The sequence below is a fragment of the Chlamydotis macqueenii genome, unplaced genomic scaffold (assembly GCF_036417535.1).
Source record: "Chlamydotis macqueenii isolate bChlMac1 unplaced genomic scaffold, bChlMac1.mat HAP1_SCAFFOLD_47, whole genome shotgun sequence".
NCBI classification, from domain to species: domain Eukaryota; kingdom Metazoa; phylum Chordata; class Aves; order Otidiformes; family Otididae; genus Chlamydotis; species Chlamydotis macqueenii.
Window position 1 is genome coordinate 1 of NW_028239217.1, and position 22,150 is coordinate 22,150.

The following is a 22,150-nucleotide window of genomic DNA, read 5'->3' on the forward strand; positions in this document are numbered from 1 at the left end:
TGCTGCTCCGTCTGCTGCAAATTCGTCGTGGTCGCGGCTGCAGGACTTGTGCCGCTTGGAGCGGCTGCGCTGCCGGGCGCTGGGCGTCACCCGCCGCAACCTGGGGGAGTTCGAGGTGGAGTACCTGTGCGACTACAAACGGGTGCGGGTGAGTGCGGGGTGCGGGGGGGGCGGCACCTGTGCGACTACAAACGGGTGCGGGTGAGTGCGGGGGTGCGGGGGGGGCGGCACCTGTGCGACTACAAACGGGTGCGGGTGAGTGCGGGGTGCGGGGGGGGCGGCACCTGTGCGACTACAAACGGGTGCGGGTGAGTGCGGGGTGCGGGGGGGGCGGCACCTGTGCGACTACAAACGGGTGCGGGTGAGTGCGGGGTGCGGGGGGGCGGCACCTGTGCGACTACAAACGGGTGCGGGTGAGTGCGGGGTGCGGGGGGGGCGGCACCTGTGCGACTACAAACGGGTGCGGGTGAGTGCGGGTGCGGGGGGGGCGGCACCTGTGCGACTACAAACGGGTGCGGGTGAGTGCGGGGTGCGGGGGGGGGCGGCACCTGTGCGACTACAAACGGGTGCGGGTGAGTGCGGGGTGCGGGGGGGGCGGCACCTGTGCGACTACAAACGGGTGCGGGTGAGTGCGGGGTGCGGGGGGGCGGCACCTGTGCGACTACAAACGGGTGCGGGTGAGTGTGGGGTATGAGGGGTGCGGGTGGGGGGGTGCCTTCCCCAGCCCCACTGCGGGACAAAACCCCACTGTGCAGCCTCAGGCCGCCGCCCCCCCCGCCCCACACCCCCCCGCCCTGCTCCGCGGGGGCCCCCCGCACCCCGGGGCCCCCCCAAACCGGCGCGCGCCCCCCCCAGGATGAGGAGTTCTACCTGGTGAAGTGGCGGGGGTACCCCGAGGCCGCCAGCACCTGGGAGCCGCGCAAGAACCTGCGCTGCCGGGGGCTGCTAAAGCAGCTGCACCACGACCTGGCCGCGCCCCGGGGGGCCGGCGCGCCCCGGCCCGCGGGGGCTCCCCGCCCGCGCCGCCTCCTACCTGGTGCAGAAGGCGCGGCAGCGGCGGGCGCTGCGGCGCTGGGAGCGGCTCCTCAAACAGCACGCGCAGCCACCGGGGCCGCATCGCCGTGGAGAATGAGGTGGACTTGCACGGGCCGCCCGGGACTTCGTCTACGTCAACGAGTACAAGGTGGGCGCCGGCGTCAGCCTGACGCCCGTGGCCGTGGGCTGCGAGTGCCGCGACTGCCTGGCCGAGGCGGCGGGCGGCTGCTGCCCGGGGGCCTCCAGCAACAAGTTCGCCTACAATGAGGCGGGGCAGGTGCGCATCCGGGCGGGGCTGCCCATCTACGAGTGCAACTCGCGGTGCCGCTGCGGCGCCGACTGCCCCAACCGCGTGGTGCAGAAGGGCATCCGCTACGACCTCTGCATCTTCCGCACCAGCGACGGCCGCGGCTGGGGCGTCCGCACGCTGGAGCGCATCCGCAAGAACAGCTTCGTCATGGAGTACGTGGGGGAGGTGAGAGCGCGGGGCGCGGCGGGCGGGGCGCGGGGGGCGCGGCGGCGGCGGCGCGGGGGGCGCAACGTGGTGGCCCCGCCCCAGATCATCACGTCGGAGGAGGCGGAGCGCCGCGGGCAGGTGTACGACCGGCAGGGCGCCACGTACCTCTTCGACCTGGACTACGTGGAGGACGTCTACACCGTGGACGCCGCCCGCTACGGCAACATCTCCCACTTCGTCAACCACAGCGTGAGCGGGCGGGAGGGCTGGGGCGGGGGGGCGGGGCGGGGCTCCCCGCGGCCACGCCCACCCACGGGGCGCCGCCCCCTCCCCGCAGTGCGACCCCAACCTGCAGGTCTACAACGTGTTCATCGAGAACCTGGACGAGCGGCTGCCGCGCATCGCGCTGTTCGCCACGCGCCCCATCCGCGCCGGCGAGGAGCTCACCTTCGACTACAACATGCACGGTACCGCGCCCCCCCGCCCCGCCCCGTCCCGCGCGGCCCCGCCCCACCGCCGCCTCACCCCCCCCGTTTCTCCCCCTCCCCGCTCCCAGTGGACCCCGTGGACGCTGAGAGCACCCGCATGGACTCCAACTTCGGGCTGGCGGGGGGCGGCCTGGGCGGCTCCCCCCGCGCCCGGGGCCGCATCGAGTGCAAGTGCGGGGCCGCCGCCTGCCGCAAGTACCTCTTCTGAGCCGCGCTGCGCCGCGCCGGGTGCAAACACGCTTGTTGAACGCAGCGAGGGCTCCATGCTGTGCCCGGGGGGGTGAGGGGGGGTTTGGGAGGGGGCGGGGCGTCAGGCGTGCTGGCTGGCGCCAGACGATGACGGTGCCGGCGGCGTCGCTGGAGGCCAGCAGGCTCTCGTCGCAGTTGAAGGCGACGGCCAGCACGGCGCCGCCGTGGCCCTGCAGCGTGTTGACGGTGGCGCGCGCCGTCCGCCCCACGTCAAAGAAGTGCACGCAGGCGTCTTCGCTGCCCGTCACTGCGGGGACAGGGACAGGGGGGCGCGCTGGCGGGAGGGGCGTCCCATAGCTACCCCCTCCCACCCCCCGGCCCCCCCTCGTACCCACGCAGGCGCCCTGCCGGAACGACATGAGCGGGCAGAAGCAGCTGCGCAGCGGCTGCTCCCGGTGCCGCGTGGGGAAGCTGCGCCGCAGCCGCAGCCCCGGCGCACCGGACCCCTCCTCCTCCACCACCCTGGGGGGGAGGACAGAAAACGAGAGCGTGAGCCCCCCAGGCCGCCCCGCCGCCCTGCCCGCCGCCCCCATGGGCCCCCCCGCCCCGTACCGGAAGAGCAGCAGGCGGTCGGGGCAGGCGTTGACCAGCAGCGAGGGGTCGGCGCCTCACGGCTGGCCCAGGCGCGCGCCGACAGCGAGGTGATGGAGCCGCCCGCCTGCACCACCACGCGTGACGCCTTGGTCAGCCCCCTGGGGGGGACGCAGCGGGGCGGGGGGGGTCAGCGCGCCACGCCGCCCCTCCCGGCGCCCCCCCCACCCTGCCCGCGCCCCCGTACCGGTGCCGGGGTCGCAGAGGAAGGAGGAGACGGAGCCGCGGTCGTCGCCGGCCCAGAGCACGCGGCCGGGGGCGTCGAAGCAGAGCGCTAGCACGCGCCCGGGCAGCCGCCCCGCCCCGCCGCGCGCCGCCTTCCCCGTGGAGATGTTCACCACGCGCACCATGTGCCGCGCGCTGCCACCTGCGGAGCCGGCGTGTGGGACGTCCTGCGGGGCGGCAGGGGGGGCCGCGCCGCGCCGTTTTGGGGGGCGGGGGGGTCACTGACCACGGTGAGGTTGTTGTTGAGCGGCTGGAAGGCGCAGCAGAGCAGGGCGGCGCCGTCGGGGTCGGGCACGCGGCGGATGCAGCGCCCGTCGGCGGGGGCCCAGAGGCGCAGGGTGCCGTCCAGGGAGGCAGAGACCAGCACGTCGTTGGAGAGCGACCAGGCGAAGTCGGCCACGCCGCCGCCGTGGCCCCGCAGCACACGCAGCACGGCCGGCGGCCCCGGCGCCAGCCGGCACACCGAGATGGTGCCGTCCAGCGAGCAGCACGCCAGCAGGTGCCGGTCGTCGTGCGCAAACTGCACCTTCGGCACTGCCCCGGGCGCCCGTCAGCGGCCCGCGCCGCCCGTCGCGGGCGCCCCAGGGAGGGGGGAACTAGCCCCCCTGCCGCCCCCCCGTCCCCCCCACCCCGCCTACCAGCGCTGTCGGTGTGCTGGTCGAAGACGTGGTAGACGCCGGCGAAGGCGTAGTTCTCGCTCAGCGTCGTGTCGCCGGCCATGGCGCGGCTCGCCTCTGCCAGCGGCGTCGGCACCACGCCGGGGGGCCTGCGGGCCAGGGGGTTCGGCACCCTGACGCCCCCGGAGCCCCCACACCCCCCCTCCCGCCCCCCCTGCCCCCCCCCAGCTCACCGCTCGTCGGGGGCCCCGCGCGGGCCCCCGGGGTGGGGAGCCCCGGCTGAGCGAGCGCCGATGTCCCCGGGCCACCCTCGGGTCCTCCTCGAAGTCCTGGGGGAAGGCAGCGCGCAGTTTTGGGGACCCCAGAGGGGCGCCAGGGCCCCCGTCCCCCCCCCCCCCCCCCCCACCATCCGCGGCCGTACCTCCATGCGATCCAGCGTGGTGCGGCTGGCGCGGAGCGCGCTGCTGCTGTGGGCGCGGCAGCTGCTCTGCTCGAGAGGGCCCCGTAGCGCTGGGCCAGCAGGCGGGCGCGCACCCGCAGGTACCAGCGCCGGTGCTCCCCTCCAACGCCCCCCCCTGCGCCTGCTCCCGCAGCAGCTGGCTGCGGCGCCGCACGTACTGCGTCCGGAACTGGGGCCAGCGGGGGCGTGCGGTACGCTGCGTACCTGGGGGGCGGGGGGGGAAACCTTGGCTGTGGTGGCCGGGACAGGGGGCGAGGGGGAGGCGGGTGCACGCGGGGGGGGGTGTGTCCGGGGCTCAGCATCCCCCCTCCCAAAGGGGACCTGGGTGTCAGGACCCCCCCTCCCAAAGGGGACCTGGGTGTCAGGATCCCCCTCCCAAACAGGACCTGGGTGTCAGGATCCCCCTCCCAAACGGGACCTGGGTGTCAGGACCCCCCCTCCCAAACAGGACCTGGGCGTCAGGACCCCCCCTCCCAAACGGGACCTGGGTGTCAGGACCCCCTCCCAAACGGGACCTGGGTGTCAGGACCCCCCCTCCCAAACGGGACCTGGGTGTCAGGACCCCCTCCCAAACAGGACCTGGGTGTCAGGATCCCCTCCCAAACAGGACCTGGGTGTCAGGATCCCCCTCCCAAACGGGACCTGGGCGTCAGGACCCCCCCTCCCAAACGGGACCTGGGCGTCAGGACCCCCTCCAAACAGGACCTGGGTGTCAGGACGCCCTCACAAACGGGACCTGGGTGTCAGGACCCCCCCTCCCAAACGGGACCTGGGTGTCAGGACCCCCTCCCAAACAGGACCTGGGTGTCAGGACCCCCTCCCAAACGGGACCTGGGTGTCAGGACCCCCCCTCCCAAACGGGACCTGGGTGTCAGGATCCCCTCCCAAACAGGACCTGGGTGTCAGGATCCCCCTCCCAAACGGGACCTGGGTGTCAGGACCCCCTCCCAAACAGGACCTGGGTGTCAGGATCCCCTCCCAAAGGGGACCTGGGTGTCAGGATCCCCTCCCAAACGGGACCTGGGTGTCAGGACCCCCCCTCCCAAACGGGACCTGGGTGTCAGGACCCCCTCCCAAACGGGACCTGGGTGTCAGGATCCCCTCCCAAACAGGACCTGGGTGTCAGGATCCCCTCCCAAACAGGACCTGGGTGTCAGGATCCCCCTCCCAAACGGACCTGGGTGTCAGGATCCCCCTCCCAAACGGGACCTGGGTGTCAGGATCCCCTCCCAAACGGGACCTGGTGTCAGGACCCCCTCCCAAACGGGACCTGGGTGTCAGGATCCCCTCCCAAACAGGACCTGGGTGTCAGGATCCCCCTCCCAAACGGGACCTGGGTGTCAGGATCCCCTCCCAAACAGGACCTGGGTGTCAGGATCCCCCTCCCAAACAGGACCTGGGTGTCAGGATCCCCTCCCAAACGGGACCTGGGTGTCAGGACCCCCCCTCCCAAACGGGACCTGGGCGTCCAGGACCCCCTCCCAAACAGGACCTGGGTGTCAGGATCCCCTCCCAAACGGGACCTGGGTGTCAGGACCCCCTCCCAAACAGGACCTGGGTGTCAGGACCCCCTCCCAAACAGGACCTGGGTGTCAGGATCCCCCTCCCAAAGGGGACCTGGGTGTCAGGACCCCCTCCCAAACGAGACCTGGGTGTCAGGATCCCCTCCCAAACAGGACCTGGGTGTCAGGATCCCCTCCCAAACAGACCTGGGTGTCAGGATCCCCCTCCCAAACGGGACCTGGGTGTCAGGACCCCCCCTCCCAAACAGGACCTGGGGTGTCAGGACCCCTCCCAAACAGGACCTGGGTGTCAGGACCCCCTCCCAAACGGGACCTGGGCGTCAGGACCCCCTCCCAAACAGGACCTGGGTGTCAGGATCCCCTCCCAAACGGACCTGGGTGTCAGGATCCCCCTCCCAAAGGGGACCTGGGTGTCAGGACCCCCTCCCAAACAGGACCTGGGTGTCAGGATCCCCCTCCCAAACGGGACCTGGGTGTCAGGATCCTGTTCCCCCCCCAAAAGGTCGCCCCTCGGGGCTCACCTGGCATCCACGGCGAGCACCTGCTGCCAGACGGCGGCCATGGCGGCGGCGGCGGCCGCCCCGGGGGGGCCCTGCGGGAGGGAGCGGGGTGAGGCCGGGCCCGGGGCCCGCTGGCAGCCGGGGAGGGCGGGGCGGGGGCGGGCCCTGGGGGTGGGCGGGGGTCCCCGAGCTGCGGTACCTGCCCGTCCGGCTCCACCTCCGCCTGCCGCCGCCGCTGGGTCCCGCCGGGGCCGGGGCCGGGGCCGGGGCCGGGGCCGGGGCCGGGGCCGGGGCCGGGGCCGGGGGCCGGGGCCGGGGGCGGGCGGGGCGGGGCGGTCCCAGCCGCGCTCCCCGCCCCCCTAAAATGGCGGCCGCCACCTCCCCCCAAAATGGCGCCGGGCGTCTCCCTGGTGACGGCGCGAGGGGGCGGGGCCAGCGCCTGATTGGCAGCGCCGGCAAAGGGGGCGTGGCGTGGCCTCTCCTCTATGGTGCGCTCGCCTTCCTAGCGCGGCCCCTTCGCCGTCCTCTCTGCCCGGCTCCTCTCGCCTGCCCCGAGTCCTCCCGCCCGCCTCCTTTTGCGACCCGGCGCTGCGCTTGACGGCAGAGGGAGAGACTCCTGCGTGACCTTTGCGGCGTGCGGCCGGGCGCGCTTTACGGGCGGCGGCGGGCCCGGTGCTGCGGGGCTCGGGGGGGGTCCCGCCGTCCCCGGCCCCCCCGCGATGGCAAGATGCCGCTGGCGGTGAGCTGGCCGTTCCCCGCGGGGCCGCCGCTGCCCTGGGCGCTGGCCAGCCGCCTGGTCACCGGCCTGGTGGGCACCTACAGCTGCGTCTGGACCCGTGAGTGCCCCCCCGCCGGGCCCGGGGGGGTGGAGGGGGGGCGGCCTTTCCCCGCCGCCGCGGCCCCCAAACCGCCCCCCCCACCCCCCCGCCGCAGGGTACCTGAACCGGCTGCGGGTGCACAACGCCGAGGTGCTGCACGAGCTGGTGGAGCGGCGGGGGCCCCGCACCCCGCTCCTCACGCTCTCCAACCACCAGTCCTGCATGGACGACCCCCACCTCTGGGGTGCGGCCGGGGGGGGGCCGGGGGTGCTGGGGGGTCCTAAGGGTGTTGGGGGAAGGGCCCAGGCGGTCCTAAGGGTGCTGGGGGGGGGGTCCCGGGGGTCCTAAGGGTGCGGGAGGAGTCCTAAGGGTGCTGGGGGGGGGGTCTCTGGGGAGTCCTGAGGGTGCTGGGGGGGGTCCTCAGGGGGGTCCTAAGGGTGCGGGAGGTGGTCCCCGGGGGGTCCCGAGGGTGCTGGGGGGAGGTCCCTGGGGGGTCCCGAGGGTGCTGGGGGTGTCCTAAGGGTGCTGGGGGGGGGGGTCCCTGGGGGGTCCTAAGGGTGCTGGGGGGGGGGTCCCTGGGGGTCCTAAGGGTGTGGGAGAAGTCCTAAGGGTGCTGGGGGGGGGTCCCCTGGGGGGGTCCCAAGGGTGCTGGGGGGGTCCTAAGGGTGCTGGGGGGGGGGCCCTGGGGGGTCCTAAGGGTGCTGGGGGGGTCCTAAGGGTGCTGGGGGGGGGGCCCTGGGGGGTCCTAAGGGTGCTGGGGGGGGGTCCCCTGGGGGGGTCCCAAGGGTGCTGGGGGGGTCCTAAGGGTGCTGGGGGGGGGGCCCTGGGGGGTCCTAAGGGTGCAGGGGGGTCCCCGGGGGGCTCCAGGGAAGCTGGGGGGTCTGTGGGGTCCCCAGCCGATCTGGGGGCGCCCCCCCCCTCAGGCTCCCTGAAGCTGCGCCACGTCTGGAGCCTGCACAAGATGCGCTGGTGAGGGGGGGGGCGGGGGGGGGGGTCCCGGGGAGCCCCCTCCCCGCTCAGCGCCCCCCGCGCTCCCCCCCAGGACCCCCACCGCTGCCGACATCTGCTTCACGCGGGAGCTGCACTCGCGCTTCTTCAGCCTGGGCCGCTGCGTCCCGTCTGCCGCGGTGAGTGGCACTGGGAGCGACTGGGGGCAACTGGGAGGGCCTGGGGGCGCGGGGCTGGGGCAAGGGGGCGTCCCCATCCAAACTGGGAGCACCCCAGCGTTGTACTGGGAGTGCCCCAGAGCCATGCTGGTGCTGCGGGGCCGGGCCTGAGGCGGCGCGGCGTTCCCAGTCCGTACTGGAGCGCCCCGGCGTCGCACTGGTGCTGCGGGGCCGGGCCCGAGGCGGCACGGGCGTTCCCAGTGCGTACTGGGCTGGTCCCAGCACTGAACTGGTGTGGCATAGGGGACGGCGTCTACCAACGAGGAATGGATTTTGTACTGGAGAAGCTCAACCAGGGCGAGTGGGTGCACGTCTTCCCCGAGGGTACTGGGCAAACTGGGAGAACTGGGATTCGCCTTCTCCAGGCGCTGGGAGCGCTGGGAGGCGTTCGCACCGAGGTTACTCGGGGGGAACTGGGAGGGACTGGGAGCCTGGGGGATTTCCTCCCCGGATCTGTGGGGCGCGGGGGGGGTTCGGGGGGGTCCAGTGCTGCCCCCCCCCCCCACGTCCCCACGTCCCCGCAGGCAAAGTGAACATGGGGCAGGAGTTCGTGCGCTTCAAGTGGGGTGAGCCCCCCGCCCCCCAACCCCCCTCTGCCCCCCAACTGCTCCTGGGCCCCCCCGGGGGGGGTGCCCGCACCCCCCCAGAGCACCCACCTTGCCCCCCCCGCACCCCCCCCGCAGGCATCGGGCGCCTCCTGGCCGAGTGCCGCCTGGACCCGGTCGTGCTGCCGCTGTGGCATGGGGGTGAGTGGGGCCGGGGGGGCGCGCGGGGGGGCCCCGCCGTGGGGCAGGGTCCCCCCACACAGGCGCCCCGCTGATCCTCGCGCCAGGGATGAACGACGTGCTGCCCAACGCCCCCCCGTATGTCCCGCGTGTGGGGCAGGTGAGCGGGGCGCCGGGGGGTTGGGGGGGGCGCCGTGGGGCGCGCCGTGGGGCGCTGACGCTGTGTGTCCCCCCCCAGCGGATCACGGTGGTGGTGGGGCGACCGTTCAGCGTCCGGCCTCTCCTGGAGCGGCTGCGGGCCGAGGGCACGTCGGCGGTGAGTGCCGTGGGGCGGCCGCTCTGCCCCACGGATCTGTGGGGCCGGCTTCCCCCCCCTCCCCCCCCCCCCCCCATGGGCCCGGCCCCACGGCTCCATCCCTGCCCCCCAGGTGGAGATGCGGAAGGCGCTGACGGATTTCGTGCAGCGGGAATTCGAAGCGCTGCGGGGCCGGGCCCGAGCCCTGCACCCCGCCCCATAGCGCGGGGGGCTGCCCCACGGCAGCGGGAACGGCCCCACGGAGGGACAGACGGCAGCCCCACTGACAGAGAGACGGCGGCCCCCCCCCGGCGCGCTGGCGGAAGGACAGGTGGCTGGAGGGGGCGCGGGGCTGCCCCACGGCCTGGCGCTGCCCCACAGTGCCGCCCTGCCCCACGGCGCTGCCCCACGGCGTGCGGCCAGTAAAGGTGGTGCAACCTCAGCCGTTTCTGGACCCGAGTGGTGGCGGGGGGGCTCCCTGGAGCGGGGGGGACACAGACACAGCCCGGTGTGATCCCTCGCGTTTATTGAAGTGGAAGCCGGCGGGGGGTGGGGGGGGGCACCCCGCTGCCCCCCCGGAGGGGCGCTCAGCCCCCCCCGGTGCTGCGGCAGAGCAGGGGTCCCCAGCTGGGGGGGGCGGGGGGGTGGCAAGGGGTCCCCGGTCCGTGTCGTGCCCCCCCAAACCGGGCGTCACTCCTCCTTCTTGTCCCGGGGCCCATCGTGCGCGGCCTGGGGGGGGCGGGGGGGGGTCAGGCGTGGCTGGGGGGGTCAGGCGGGGTTTGGGGGGGTGGGACCCCCCCCGGTACCTGCAGGCGCGCGTGCTGGTCCAGCAGCCGGTCGTACTCGCGGGTCAGCCCCTCGGCTTGGCGCCGCATGGCCTGCACCTCGTTCTCCGCCTTCTCAGAGCTGGGGACACACACACACACACGCATGGGGGGGTCAGGGTGTCCCCCAAAACCCGCAGCGCCGCCCCCGACCCCCGCCACGTACTGCGTTTGCTGGCTGCCAGCTCCTCTTTCAGCTTCTCCACCTTGGCCTTCAGCGTCGCGTTCTCCTCGCGGGACGGGGAGGCGCCGCGCCCGTCGCCCCCGGCCTCCTGCAGCTGCTGTGGGGGGCGGGAGGGCGTGCGAGGTTCGGTGGGGCTGGAGGACCCCCCCTTTCCCCCCCCTCGCCCCCCCCCGCACCTTCCTGAGTGCGTCGTTCTCCTCCATGTAGCGGCGGGCGGCCTGGCTGGCGCCTTCCGCCTGCTTCCGAAAAGCCTGGCTGGAGGCGCCCAGCACGGCCTGCTGCGAGATGAGGGTGACGAGGCGGCGCAGGAGGCTGCGGGAGGCAGGGTGAGCCGCGCCCCCCCCCAAGCCCCCCCCCCGGCGCCCCCAGACTCACAAGGAGAGCAGCAGCGCAAAGCCGGCCAGGTAGAGGTTGCGCTGGGCGCGGAACAGCTTCATGTGGAAGTGCTCCAGCGCGCCGGGGCCGCCCCCCAGCGCCGCCCGCTCCGGCACGTCGTACTTGCGCGTCTCCCGCGCGGCGTCTGCAGGGGGGGGGGCTGCGTCAGCTTTACACCCCCCCCCCCCGCCCCAAATCCCACCCCCCCGCCGCGCACCGAAGAGCAGCAGCACGAGGATGACGATGAGGACGATGAAGACGCTGTTACCGTAGGCCACGGCCAGCCCCACCAGCCGCGACTTGAAGATCTTCTGCCATCTGCGGGGGGGGGGGCGGTGTGGATCCCCCCCCTCCAGCCCCGGGACCCCCCCCAGTCCCAGATCCCCCCAAACCGCAGCCCCAGGACCGCCCTGGGACCCCTCCACCCCCAGCCCCGGCACCGGCCCCCCCCCCGGCCTGGGACCCCCCCTCCAGCCCCGGGACCCCCCCAAACCCCAGCCCCGGGACCACCCTGGGACCCCTCCAACCCCAGGACCCCCCCCCCCTAAGGCCCGGGACCCTCCTCCCCCGGGACCGCCCCCCCCAGCCCCGGGACCCTCCGCCCCCCCAGCCCCGGGACCCTCCGCCCCCCCAGCCCCGGGACCCTCCGCCCCCCCGACCCCACCTGGCAGCCGAGACGAAGGGGACGCAGAGCAGGAGGACGAGGAAGACCTCGGCGTAGAGGAAGGTGGCGACCGCCGTCCACTGCAGGCTCATGGCGGCCTGGGCGGGGGCACAGAGAGGAAAATGGGGACCCTGCTGCTCCCCCCCCCGCCCGGGATGGCGACGCCCCCCACCCCGCGCCCCCCGCCCGCTCTCACGGTCCGGTAGCGCCGGCCCGCGCCCACCGGAAGCAGGCCTGAAGGCGGAAAGGGGAAGTCCCGCCCACGCAGGGAGGACAGCGTCCAATCAGAGCCGTCGGAAGTGACGACGTACTTCCCCCCCGCCTCCAGCGCGTACCGAGGCGGAAGGAGGCGCTGCCGGCCGCCATGTCCCCTCCTCCCTGAAGTCAGCGGCGAGGAGAAAAATAAAAAACAAACAAACCACAAGCCCCAAACCAGAGCAATTTGAGGGGAAAAATGTCCAATTTGAGCCTCTTTTTTCCTTTTCCAGCTCTTTAGCCCCCCTCAGCCCTCGTATCCCCCCCCCGCGGGACCCCAAGTAGCCCCCCCGAGCTTCCCCATCCCTTCTTCTATCCCCCACGGCCCGTCCCAGCTCCTCTATCCCTCCAGGGGACCCCTCTCAGCCCCCCCCATCCCTCCTTGGGATCCCCAAAGCCACTCACAGACCCCCTGTCCCTCTTTGGGACGCCCATGGCCCCTGGGCGGGGTCACTAATTACCTGCAGGTGGCCCGCGTCACTAATTACACCCCAGCTGGGACCTTTCACGCAAATTGGCCCCGCGGCCGTTCCCTCCGGGGCCCGTGCTGCTCACTATTTAGGGGGGGGGCGAGGTTGCTGCTCCGCGGGCACCAGTATTTGCTGTGAGGATTTTAAACGACGTGCGGGAGAGACTTCTGTTTTTAATCCCCCTGCGGGACCCCGAGTAGCCCCTCTGTATCTTCCTATCCCCCTGCGGGACCCCAAATAACCCCCCAGAGCCCTCGAATTCTCCAGCGGGACAGTAAATAGCCCCCCAGAGCCCTCATATCCCCCCACAGGACCCCAAATAGCCCCCCTCAGACCTTGTATGCTCCTGTGGGACCCCAAATAGGCCCCCTCAGCCCTCGTATCCCCCTGCGGGACCCCAAATAACCCCCCAGAGCCCTCGTATCCCCCCTGCGGGACCCCAAATAGCCCCCCGGAGCCCCCGTATCCCCCTGCGGGACCCCAAATAGCCCCCCGCAGCCCCTGTAGCCAAAGCCAGTCGCATTAGCCAGTTGGTAATTACCCCGCAGCTGGGACGGGTCACCAATTACCCCGCAGCTGCGGTGTTTTTCTCCGATTGGTTTGTTTCCTTCCCAGGAGAGACCCTGTCCCGCATTTAAAGCGGGGAGAGGGGAGTTTGCTGCTTCTTGGGTTGGATTTTGGTACTGTGGTTCGCTGTGAGTATTTTAAATGTCGTGGTGAAGTGTTTTCTGTTCTTGATGTCCTTATTTTGCACGTCTGTTGCTCTGTTAATGTGTTTGTTTTGGTTGGTGTGTTTTTGTGGTTTTTTGTTGTTTTTTTTTTAATTGGACCTGCCAAGTTTTGTGTTCTTTTCTTTCCCAGTTCTCCTCCCTGCCTATCCTAGTTCAGCCCTGGTCGGGACTGGACTGCGTGGTCTCTCTCACTCCCCTTGCCCTCTGATGGAGTGTGGCCCCTCTGGGCCCGTTAATATCCCTCTGAGCTCTTACATCCCTCTTTGGGACCCTGTAGACCCCCTGCAGGACACCACAGTCCCTCTGAGAGCCCCTGTCTCTCCTTTAGGAATGCTTTATTCCCTCTTATGGAACCAAAATCCCACCTGGGAGCTTTTATACCCCCTTTGGGATGCCATGTACCCCCTCTGGGAGCCCAAATACCACCAGTGACCCCTTTTATCCCCTTCCAGGACCCCCTATACCCCCTACAGGTCCCCTTACACCCCTATAGATGCTAATTTGGGACCCCCAAATCCACCCGGTGAGCCCTTATAGCCCTGTTCAGGACCCCATCTGTGTCCTGTGAGCCCCAATATGCCCTTTGGGATCCTATAGACCCCCTGAAGGACCCGAAAAAAGGCTTTGAGCTCTTATATCCCTCCTTGGGACCCCCTCCTCGCCCTTACAGTTCCATTTGGTGACAATTCGGTACACATGGGTGTACGTTTGGGAACATTTTGGTGTTCGTTTTGAAATATTCTGCTGTTGGTTTGGGGACACAGCTGGGCTGGGTTCCCCATTTGCCCCCAGGTGGGACAGTTCACCCAGTGAGCCCAGTGCTGTTCCTCCCCAGGTGACACCCTGCTCGGAATTTAAGGGAGGAGGGGGCTGGAGGGTCCTGGGATAAGGGAGGAAGCTGAGCTCAGGGATTTGCTGTGACTGTTATAGCAGAAAAAAAGGAATACATTTTTTTTTTCCTGTTCTTGGATTTTGTCAGTTGGTTTTCCATCTCTATGTCATTTAATGCGTTTGTGAATTTTAAAATTTTTTAGAGAGGGGGGTCGGGGTGAGGTGGCGGTAAACAAGGGAGTCCGGGTTGCCCAGAAAAGCCCGGAGCACCAGTGACTGTAAAACGGGAGGTGTGCTGTGAATGGCCGCTGAGGAGCAGCAAGAGCTTGAGTGGCTGGCACTTTTGGTGTGGGAGCAATCGTCTGGGGATTTTTTTCAGTGAGCGACCACGTGCAGCTGGTGGTAAACGTCGAAGCCCTGTTGGTCAGGGAAAGCCCGGAGCCCCGATGTCTGTGGTGCTGTAGATGCTCCTCCAATGGCTGGTGAGTAGCAGCAAGAGCTTGAGTGGCTGACGCTTCCTGTAAGCGTCCTTGTGTTCTCTGGCCATCCTTCAGGTATGCGGCAAGTTTTTTGTCTTTGTTAATTGAGGAGACAAGTTTTCCTCGGGCTTTCAATTTGTCTCAGAGCGCTCATACTGTCCTTCCGCCCCATCCAGTGTCTGTGTTTCATCATCAGTTCCCCAAGGATATCTGTACTCTGTTTGGATCTCATCCCTAGTACCTTGTTGTGTCAGCGGTCCTTCATTTGCCTCTAATTCCACGCTCCTCTCGCCCCCACCAGAGCTCTCTGTCATTTCCTCAGCAGAGTTGTGGAGTCTGCATCTCTGATGCAGGCTAGCAGTTTGGTTCTGTCTTCCCTCTAGCCATGTCTGTATTTGTTTCCTGGCCCTAAGATGCAATGTTTGTTCCGTTTTGATTTCGTCTGCAGTTGCTGCTTTCATAAGCCGAATGCAGGTTTCACAGTAAGCCTCGGTTGCTATTCCCACGGGTGGAGTGCAGTTTCTGTGGAAGCCAGAGGCGTAACGGTCCTGCAGCGGGGACAGCAGACTGTCCGTTCTCCATTACCAGGGAAGGAGCTGGCCTGCTAAGATAACCGCATAGATGCTATCCAGGAAGTAGGGACTTGTGCTTCACCCCCCGGCCTAGCCAGTCAGTCAAGCCAGTCCTTGTTTGAAAACCGCAGAAGGAGGACTGCGAGGCACCTGTCAGCAATGCTGTCTTTACAGTTTGCCCCTCGAGGAGCTGAGCAAGGTGGTATCAACGTGGTCTAACCGGAAATGATATTCACTTGAAGGAAAAGAAATGTCACGCATCTGCTGACAGCCCCACCTTTGTGGGAGATGGGCAACACAAACAGTGGGCTTTTTTTCATGGAAGCAGGAAAAATACACCCCATCAGTACCCAGTGGATAATACCCTCCTTTTAACTGCTTGTTGCATCCTCAACCGAGCATATTTTTTTTTTCTTTTGTCTTTCACAGGAATTCTGAGTGAGCTGCACAGGCCTGATAATTAATTTGGAAGCCTAAATTTTAAAAGTGATCAATCGTTTAACTGGATTTATGATCAGCCTTGTAATATTTTTCTGCATCTTAGCAGTAATGTGTAACTGAAAGAATACATAACGGCAAGGTCTCGTTTGATGCGACAGCATTATAGGACGTTCTTCCAGAGAGGGTCACCCAAATTTAGCTACCTTAGTAACATGTGACGAACAAATTGGCTACCACAAGTACCAGGGTGACTAAACTACAACATCCTTTATAATCTTCCCTGTTGGATTTGGGAAGTAACCAATGGATGTTTACCAAAATGGGAGTAGGTGGATGAAGAGAGCGCGCGGGCGCGTGTGAGAGAGAGCGCGTGGGTGAGAGAGAGAGTGTGTGTTCGTTAGGGAAAGCCCGGAGCCCCGATGTCTGTGGTGCTGTAGATGCGCTGGGAATGGGCGGTGAGGAGCAGCAAGAGCTTGACAGGCTGGCACTTTCGGTGTGGGAGCAATCGTCCGATGTTTGTGATTTCTGGGGATTTTTTTTCATTGGGCGCCCAGGTGCAGCTGGTGGTAAATGTCGAAGCCCTGTTGGTCAGGGAAAGCCCGGAGCCCCGATGTCTATGGTGCTGTAGATGCGCTGGGAATGGGAGGTGAGTAGCAGCAAGAGCTTGACTGTCTGGCACTTTTGGTGTGGGAGCAATCGTCCGACGTTCGTGATTTTTCGGGGGTTTTTTTCAGTGGGCGCCCAGGTGCAGCGGGTACTAAACGTCGAAGCCCTGTTGGTCAGGGAAAGCTCGGAGCCCCGATGTCTGTGGTGCTGTAGATGCACTGCCAAAGTCCGGTGAGTAGCAGCAAGAGCTTGACTGGCTGGCACTTTTGGTGTGGGAGCAATCGTCCGATGTTCGTGATATTTCGTTTATTTTTTTCAGTGGGAGCCCAGGTGCAGCGGGTGGTAAACGTCGAAGCCCTGTTGGTCAGGGAAAGCCCGGAGCCCCGATGTCTGTGGTGCTGTAGATGCGCTGCCAATGGCCGGGGAGGAGGAGGCAGAGCTTGAGTTGCTGGCACTTGTGGTGTGGGAGCAATCGTCCAATGTTCGTGATTTTTCAAGGTTTTTTTTTCAGTGGGCACCCAGGTGCAGCTGGTGGTAAACGTCGAAGCCCTGTTCGTCAGGGAAAGCCCGGAGCCCCGATGTCTCTGGTGCTGTAGATGCTCTGCCAATGGCCGGCGAGGAGCAGCACAAGCTTTCAGTCCTGGCACTTTTGGTGTGGCAGCAATCGTCTGACGTCCGTTATTTTGAGGCCTTTTTTCCGGTGGGTGGCCGTGCGGAGCTGACAGTGAAAGCGGGAGCACTGGCGTCCAGGAAATCCCAGAGCCCTCCTCTGCTCGGAGGCAGTTCACGAGGACAGAAGTGTTGCTGTGCTCCTTAACAAACAAATATTCAACTTGGCACATAGAGGGTGAGGAGATCTCGGCTGTACTTAGGGTTGAGAAAATGTATGTAGGCATCTGTGTCTGTCCCCTGCCTGTATGTAGGACAGCGGTTCGAGTGAAACTAAAGCTGCCAATGAGTCAAAAAAAGGCCCGGGTGTCTGAAAAATGCAAAAGCTTTAAAGGCCGGTATCAGCAGCTGTACCAAAGGTGCTGCAAGATACTCTGTCCTTCACGTGGTTTTAGTCCTGAGAAACCTCGCCCCAAAAGGAAGAGTTAGATTCCTGCCTAGCTTCAAACTAAGGGGTTTTTCCCTCTCTCTGCTGAATGTCTGCTGCCAGCGTTTCACCGTGGTCGCCCTTTCCTTGGCCGTGAAAGTACGAGATGGATGGAAAGGAGCCGCAGCGGTCTGCAAGTACAAGGTACGTCTGCGATGCGTGACTGCATTTTTCCTAAGGGACTTGCCGCATGGATTTTAGAGTGAATGTTAAGAATGTGGTGATTTTCCTTCTGTAGTCTTTTAACTAAATATTCAGACACAGGAAAAATCAAATGAGGTGTGGTCTGGAGCATAGTCTGGCCATGGGAAAAAAAATATTCTGGACAAGGAAAAAAAAAAAAAGCCACTCAATTTGGGGATAGTTGGTGTGACCCAGTGGGAGACGGAGGGGTTCTCGCTGGGGATTACGCAGTGTGGGTCCATTGTCCGGTGTGGGTCATCTCGTGCAGGTTATGCCGGGTGAGTTACGTGCTGTGGATTGTCCTGCGTGGACTCCCTGCTATAGGTCATCCTTACGCACCTTTCTTCCCGCACGTACCCCTTGTCCTTGCGTGTCCGTCTCTCCCTCGTATCCGTCCCCACTGTCCCGCTCTGTGTTTCTCAGCCCTCCTGACGCGTGGATCAAACTCTACAACTCGGAGCGAGTTATAAAGCAGGCATGTTTATTTGGCACCGGGTGCGTGGGGGATTGCTTCTCCAAAAGCACGCACACTGACAGCACATTTTACCAAAAATGTATCCGGTGCAGGTACACACATTCCTAGGATTGCACAATACAGACATACATGTGCATAAGCGAGGCGGGGTTATTAAAAAACCACTTGCGTTAGCATTTCAGATCTGTCTCTGGTGGTCGTTTACTTCTTCAGGGGTCTGATCTTCCTCTAGATGAACTTCAGTCATTCACCCATGCTCTCCTTTCACTTGGGGATTTCAGCAGTTTCTGAACGACTCCTGTTATCATGTCCTTTGCTTGACATATTAGTCCTTGACTGAATACCAGTTTCTTGACAAGTACCAGTCCCTGATAAGCTTAAGTGAGTTTCAAGGCAAAGAGGATTGTTAGGCATTGTCTAGCAGACAGTTAGTCTCCTAAATCAAGCAGTATGCAGACAGTCAGTCTTCTAAATCAAGCAATATTTAGCAGACCGTTAATTCCCTGTATCACTTGCAAATGCTTTTCACTAAAACACCCCCCCACCGTGTGAGGTTTTCCTCCCTTGTGAGTTTTTTTTCCCCTGTGTTTTGCCCGTTGCGTGCCCTGCACTCTTGTTTTGTGTCCCTGTTCGACGCCCCCCTTTTTGGCGCTGCCTCCCCATGACCCCTCTGTCTTGGGATCCTGGGGGCGCTGCCTGTGTTCCCCAACTTGCCCAGTGCCCGCCACCCCCAACGTGAGTTGCCACGTAAGGCGCGCACGGTTTTGGTGGGACTACCCCCCTGTGCTGCCCAGCGCTGAATAAACATACCTACTTTACAATCTTACAGATTGTGGAGTCCGTTTTCCGCACGTCAGTTTGGCGAGCCAGCCAGGAGGATCTCTGCTTGGCTGCGGGATCGACTGCGGAGCGGACGCCCCTAGGCGCGCCCCGAGCACTTTCCTCGGAGGAGCCTCCGCTGCCAGCCGCTCACCGCAGGAGCAGACAACGACCTCCTGAAGCCGCGGACCAAACGGTATGTTTAATGGTAGGGGCCTGTAAGTCGTACGCGTGGCTGGGGCAGCTGGTAAATCGCGCAGAGACGTCTGGCGTGCAGCATAGTCCCCGTTGGTTGGGTACCCAGGTTAGTTTGGAGCATCAAAGGGGACTCGCTGACCGATAGAGCGGCCGCTAGCGATCTTGGGGGTAGATAGAGCGAGTCCGAGGTAACCGCTGCATCCCATTGCTGGGAGCCAGGATGGACCTGCTGATGATCGGTACATGAGAAGCAGGAGAAGGGTAAGCGGGCCTCTTTAACCCGGATTTGGAGATAGTTTAACATCAGTAGGTGAGTTTGTTCTTGCAACCGTTTTGCAGCTGCTTTAAAAGGCTGGTATGAATGAGGGATCCCTGTGCTGTATGGTTAAGAGAGTGTGGTTGAGTGATTGATTGTAAGTGTGGTGTGGAGGAGTGAAATAGTTAGTCTAAATTTGAATCATTCCTTGAGACCCTCTCACAGAGGAAATATAAAATGGGCAACACTCAAGGGGGAATATTAAGGAAAAGCCCCCTGGGCTGCATACTCGCCCACTGGAAAGATATTGCCGGGGGTGGAGGTACGGAAAGTAAAAAGACTCTTATTAAATATTGCAATCAGTGGTGGCCATTGTATAAGTTAGAGGGTGAAGTCAAGTGGCCGTTCAATGGAACGTTGGATTACAATACTTTGTTGCAGCTTATGTTGTTTCTTAGAAGAGAAGGGAAATGGGACGAGGTGTCGTATGCAGATATGTTTTTTACCCTACGAAATCACCCGGAGTGGCAAAGGGACTGTGGGATGATATCCCCGCAGGACCCTATGGTACTCGCACTCGAACGGGAGAACAAGGCGGGTGGGGGCAGGTTAAAAAGGTGCTGTTCATCATGCAGCATTGGGCAGAGGTGTACGAAAGCAGATAAAGTACGCCAGGTTCCAGAACAAGATTTAGGTGATTTGTTTAAACCTCCCCCCCGATCACAGGACCAGGACGCAGACTCGGAAGGGACATCGAATCCCCCTGATAGCCCTGTATCTTCCCGTACTAGACAGAAATCTGCTCCGACAATCTTACAAGCACCCCTCCGGGAGGCGGTGGGGCCGGATGGCGGAACAATGTTAATTAAAGTACCCTTCTCCACCGCTGACTTGGGAGAGTGGAGAAAAATTGCTAAAGATTACAGAAGCGATCCGGTAAGTGTGGCTAAACATTTCCAGTTCATTGTAAAACAACATAATCCGGACTGGAAAGACATACAGCTGCTATTAGAATACATGACTGAAACGGAGAAGCAGTTGATTTTAAAAACGGCAGGAAATCTAGCCGAGGATTATTATAAAGTTACCGGGGGAGATGTTAAGGAACACTTCCCCCTCCAGGACCCGAAATGGGAGGTAAACAGGTCAGTACATATGGAAAGATTGCAGGAATATCAGGAGTGGATTTCGAAGGGGATGGAACGGGCAATCCCTAAGACTATAAATTGGTCAGCCTTATATGCAATTAAACAAGGTCCTTCCGAGTCTCCATCTGAATTCCTGGATCGACTGAGGGATGTGATGCGTCGTAGCACGCCGCTGGACCCGGGGTCTGAGGTAGGGATACAGCAACTAGTTTCTCTGCTCTGTTCCTGGGTCAGTCTACGGGGGACATAAGACGAAAGCTTCAAAAGTTGCGTCCTGCGGAAAGCAGGAATTTAGAGATCTTGCTGGATGAGGCTTGGAGAGTGTTCAGTAATAGAGAAGAAGGGTATCGGCAGGGACAAAGAAGGTTGGTGGCTGTCGTTCGGGGAGATGGGGAGTGGAGAGGTAGGCGAAATCAGCCTCGGTTGGGGTTGGAAAAGGATCAGTGTGCAATGTGCAAGGGCTTTGGCCACTGGAAAAAGGAATGCCCAAGGAACAAGAAAGAAGGCCGGAGGATCCCGGCGAATGTGAGGATAGCTCATGTGATAGAAGACTGACGGGAACCTGGGGAGTCTACCCTAGCGGATCCACTGGTTATAATTAAGCTAGGGGAAAAACAACAACAAGTAGAATTCTTAGTAGATACAGGGGCAACATATTCGGTTCTGAATCAAGCTTTGCTGCCCCTGGGAAATGATTATGTCATGGTAAAAGGAGCGACTGGCCAAAGTGAAAAGGCATATTTTTGTAAGCCTCTAAAATACAAATTGGGAAAACAATGGGGTATCCACAAATTTTTATATATGCCCAACTCCCCGAAAGCACTTTTGGGGAGAGATCTATTGGAACAATTGGGAGCAAAAATTATATTTGAAAAAGGAGAAATTACTCTGGAGGTAAAAGATCAGCAATATATTCAGATATTGAGTCTCACCTTAACCAGTCTCCCCTCAGAAGGAAAAATTAATGAGGAAATCCTAAACCAAGTGTACCTGGGGGTATGGGCTACTGATGTACCTGGAAGGGCGAAAAGTGCTCCACCTGTTGAAGTTAAGGTTAAGGAAGGCCGACGATCGGTAAGAATTAAACAATATCCCCTAAAGAAGGAAGACAGAGAAGGAATCCGGCCGGTGATAGAAAAATTTCTACAGTTAGGACTATTAAAGGAGTGTGAGTCAGAATTCAATACCCCTATATTACCTGTTCGGAAACCCGATGGGTCATATAGGGTGGTCCAAGACTTACGGGCGGTGAATAAGATAACTGAGGACCTCTACCCAGTAGTGGCCAATCCATATACCCTGCTGACTGTGTTGACACCTGAACTAATTTGGTTTACTGTTTTAGATTTGAAGGATGCTTTCTTTTGCCTCCCTCTCCATGAAGCCAGTCAAAAATTGTTTGCGTTCGAATGGGAAAACCCTAAAAGTGGTCGGAAGACCCAGCTCACTTGGACGGTGTTGCCACAAGGATTTAAAAATAGTCCTACCATTTTTGGGAATCAGCTTGCAAAAGACTTAGAATCCTGGGAAACCCCATCTGGGGAAGGAAAATTGTTGCAGTATGTAGATGATATCCTGATTGCCACGAAAACAGAGGAAGACTGTATGGCATGGACGGTGAGTCTGTTGAATTTCTTGGGACTCCAGGGATACCGTGTCTCCAAGAAGAAAGCCCAGGTAATGCAACGTAAAGTGAATTATTTGGGCTATGAAATTAGTGCGGGGCAGAGAACTTTGGGACAGGCCCGCAAAGAGGCAATATGCCAGACTCAGAGACCTCAGACAGTAAAGGAGTTACGGACTTTTCTGGGAATGACCGGGTGGTGCCGATTGTGGATCTATAATTATGGACTGCTTGTTAAACCACTGTATGCTCTGACAGCTACTGAGCAGAAGCACCTTGAGTGGAACAAAGAGACCGAACGAGCCTTTGAGCTACTGAAAAAGGCGTTGATGTCGGCCCCGGCCTTAGGACTCCCAGATGTGAGTAAGCCGTTTCTTCTTTTCTCCCATGAGAAACAGGGTATTGCCCTGGGAATATTAGCACAAGATCTGGGTCCATATCGACGGGCAGTTGCCTATCTCTCTAAGCAGTGAGACGCCACTGCAAAGGGTTGGCCTGGATGCCTACGGGCGGTTGCAGCTGTGATACTGAACATACAGGAAGCCCGAAAGTTTACCCTGGGCCAGAAAATGACTGTTTTGGTGTCTCATACAGTATCAGCAGTACTGGAAGCAAAGGGGTGGGCACTGGCTCTCTCCACAAAGGTTCCTGAGATATCAAGCTGTATTAGTAGAACAGGACGATGTGGAAATCGTGGTCACTAACATTGTCAACCCAGCTTCTTTTCTCGGTGGGAACACAGGAGAACCAGTGCACCATGACTGTTTGGA

The 22,150-nt window shown here is 63.0% G+C and overlaps 3 protein-coding genes across 3 annotated transcripts; 1 reads left to right on the top strand and 2 right to left on the bottom strand.

Annotated features, from left to right (window-relative positions):
• Positions 1–1,730: 1,730 nt before the first annotated feature.
• Positions 1,731–6,511, bottom strand: WDR13 (WD repeat domain 13). The gene is given in 16 exon segments (XM_086771733.1): positions 1,731–2,476; positions 2,561–2,691; positions 2,782–2,833; positions 2,836–2,921; positions 2,989–3,187; positions 3,268–3,579; positions 3,684–3,811; positions 3,896–3,931; positions 3,933–3,991; positions 4,084–4,157; positions 4,160–4,214; positions 4,217–4,306; positions 4,308–4,326; positions 6,167–6,237; positions 6,345–6,415; positions 6,465–6,511. Coding segments are annotated over 14 exon segments (2,028 nt in total). The 5' UTR covers positions 6,208–6,237; positions 6,345–6,415; positions 6,465–6,511.
• Positions 6,512–6,770: 259 nt separating this feature from the next.
• TAFAZZIN (tafazzin, phospholipid-lysophospholipid transacylase) lies at positions 6,771–9,425 on the top strand. Its single transcript, XM_086771731.1, is given in 11 exon segments — positions 6,771–6,981; positions 7,079–7,207; positions 7,887–7,932; positions 8,006–8,073; positions 8,076–8,090; positions 8,373–8,453; positions 8,654–8,695; positions 8,813–8,875; positions 8,962–9,014; positions 9,093–9,170; positions 9,283–9,425. Coding segments are annotated over 11 exon segments (774 nt in total). The 5' UTR covers positions 6,771–6,872; the 3' UTR covers positions 9,373–9,425.
• Positions 9,426–9,754: 329 nt separating this feature from the next.
• BCAP31 (B cell receptor associated protein 31) lies at positions 9,755–11,356 on the bottom strand. The gene is made up of 7 exons (XM_086771732.1): positions 11,197–11,356; positions 10,750–10,850; positions 10,533–10,677; positions 10,334–10,469; positions 10,136–10,254; positions 9,956–10,055; positions 9,755–9,878 (listed from the first exon to the last, which is right to left on the bottom strand). The coding sequence occupies exons 1-7, from the start codon at positions 11,286–11,288 to the stop codon at positions 9,840–9,842; spliced, it is 732 nt and encodes a 243-aa protein (XP_086627858.1). The 5' UTR covers positions 11,289–11,356; the 3' UTR covers positions 9,755–9,839.
• Between the last annotated feature and the right edge of the window lie 10,794 nt (positions 11,357–22,150).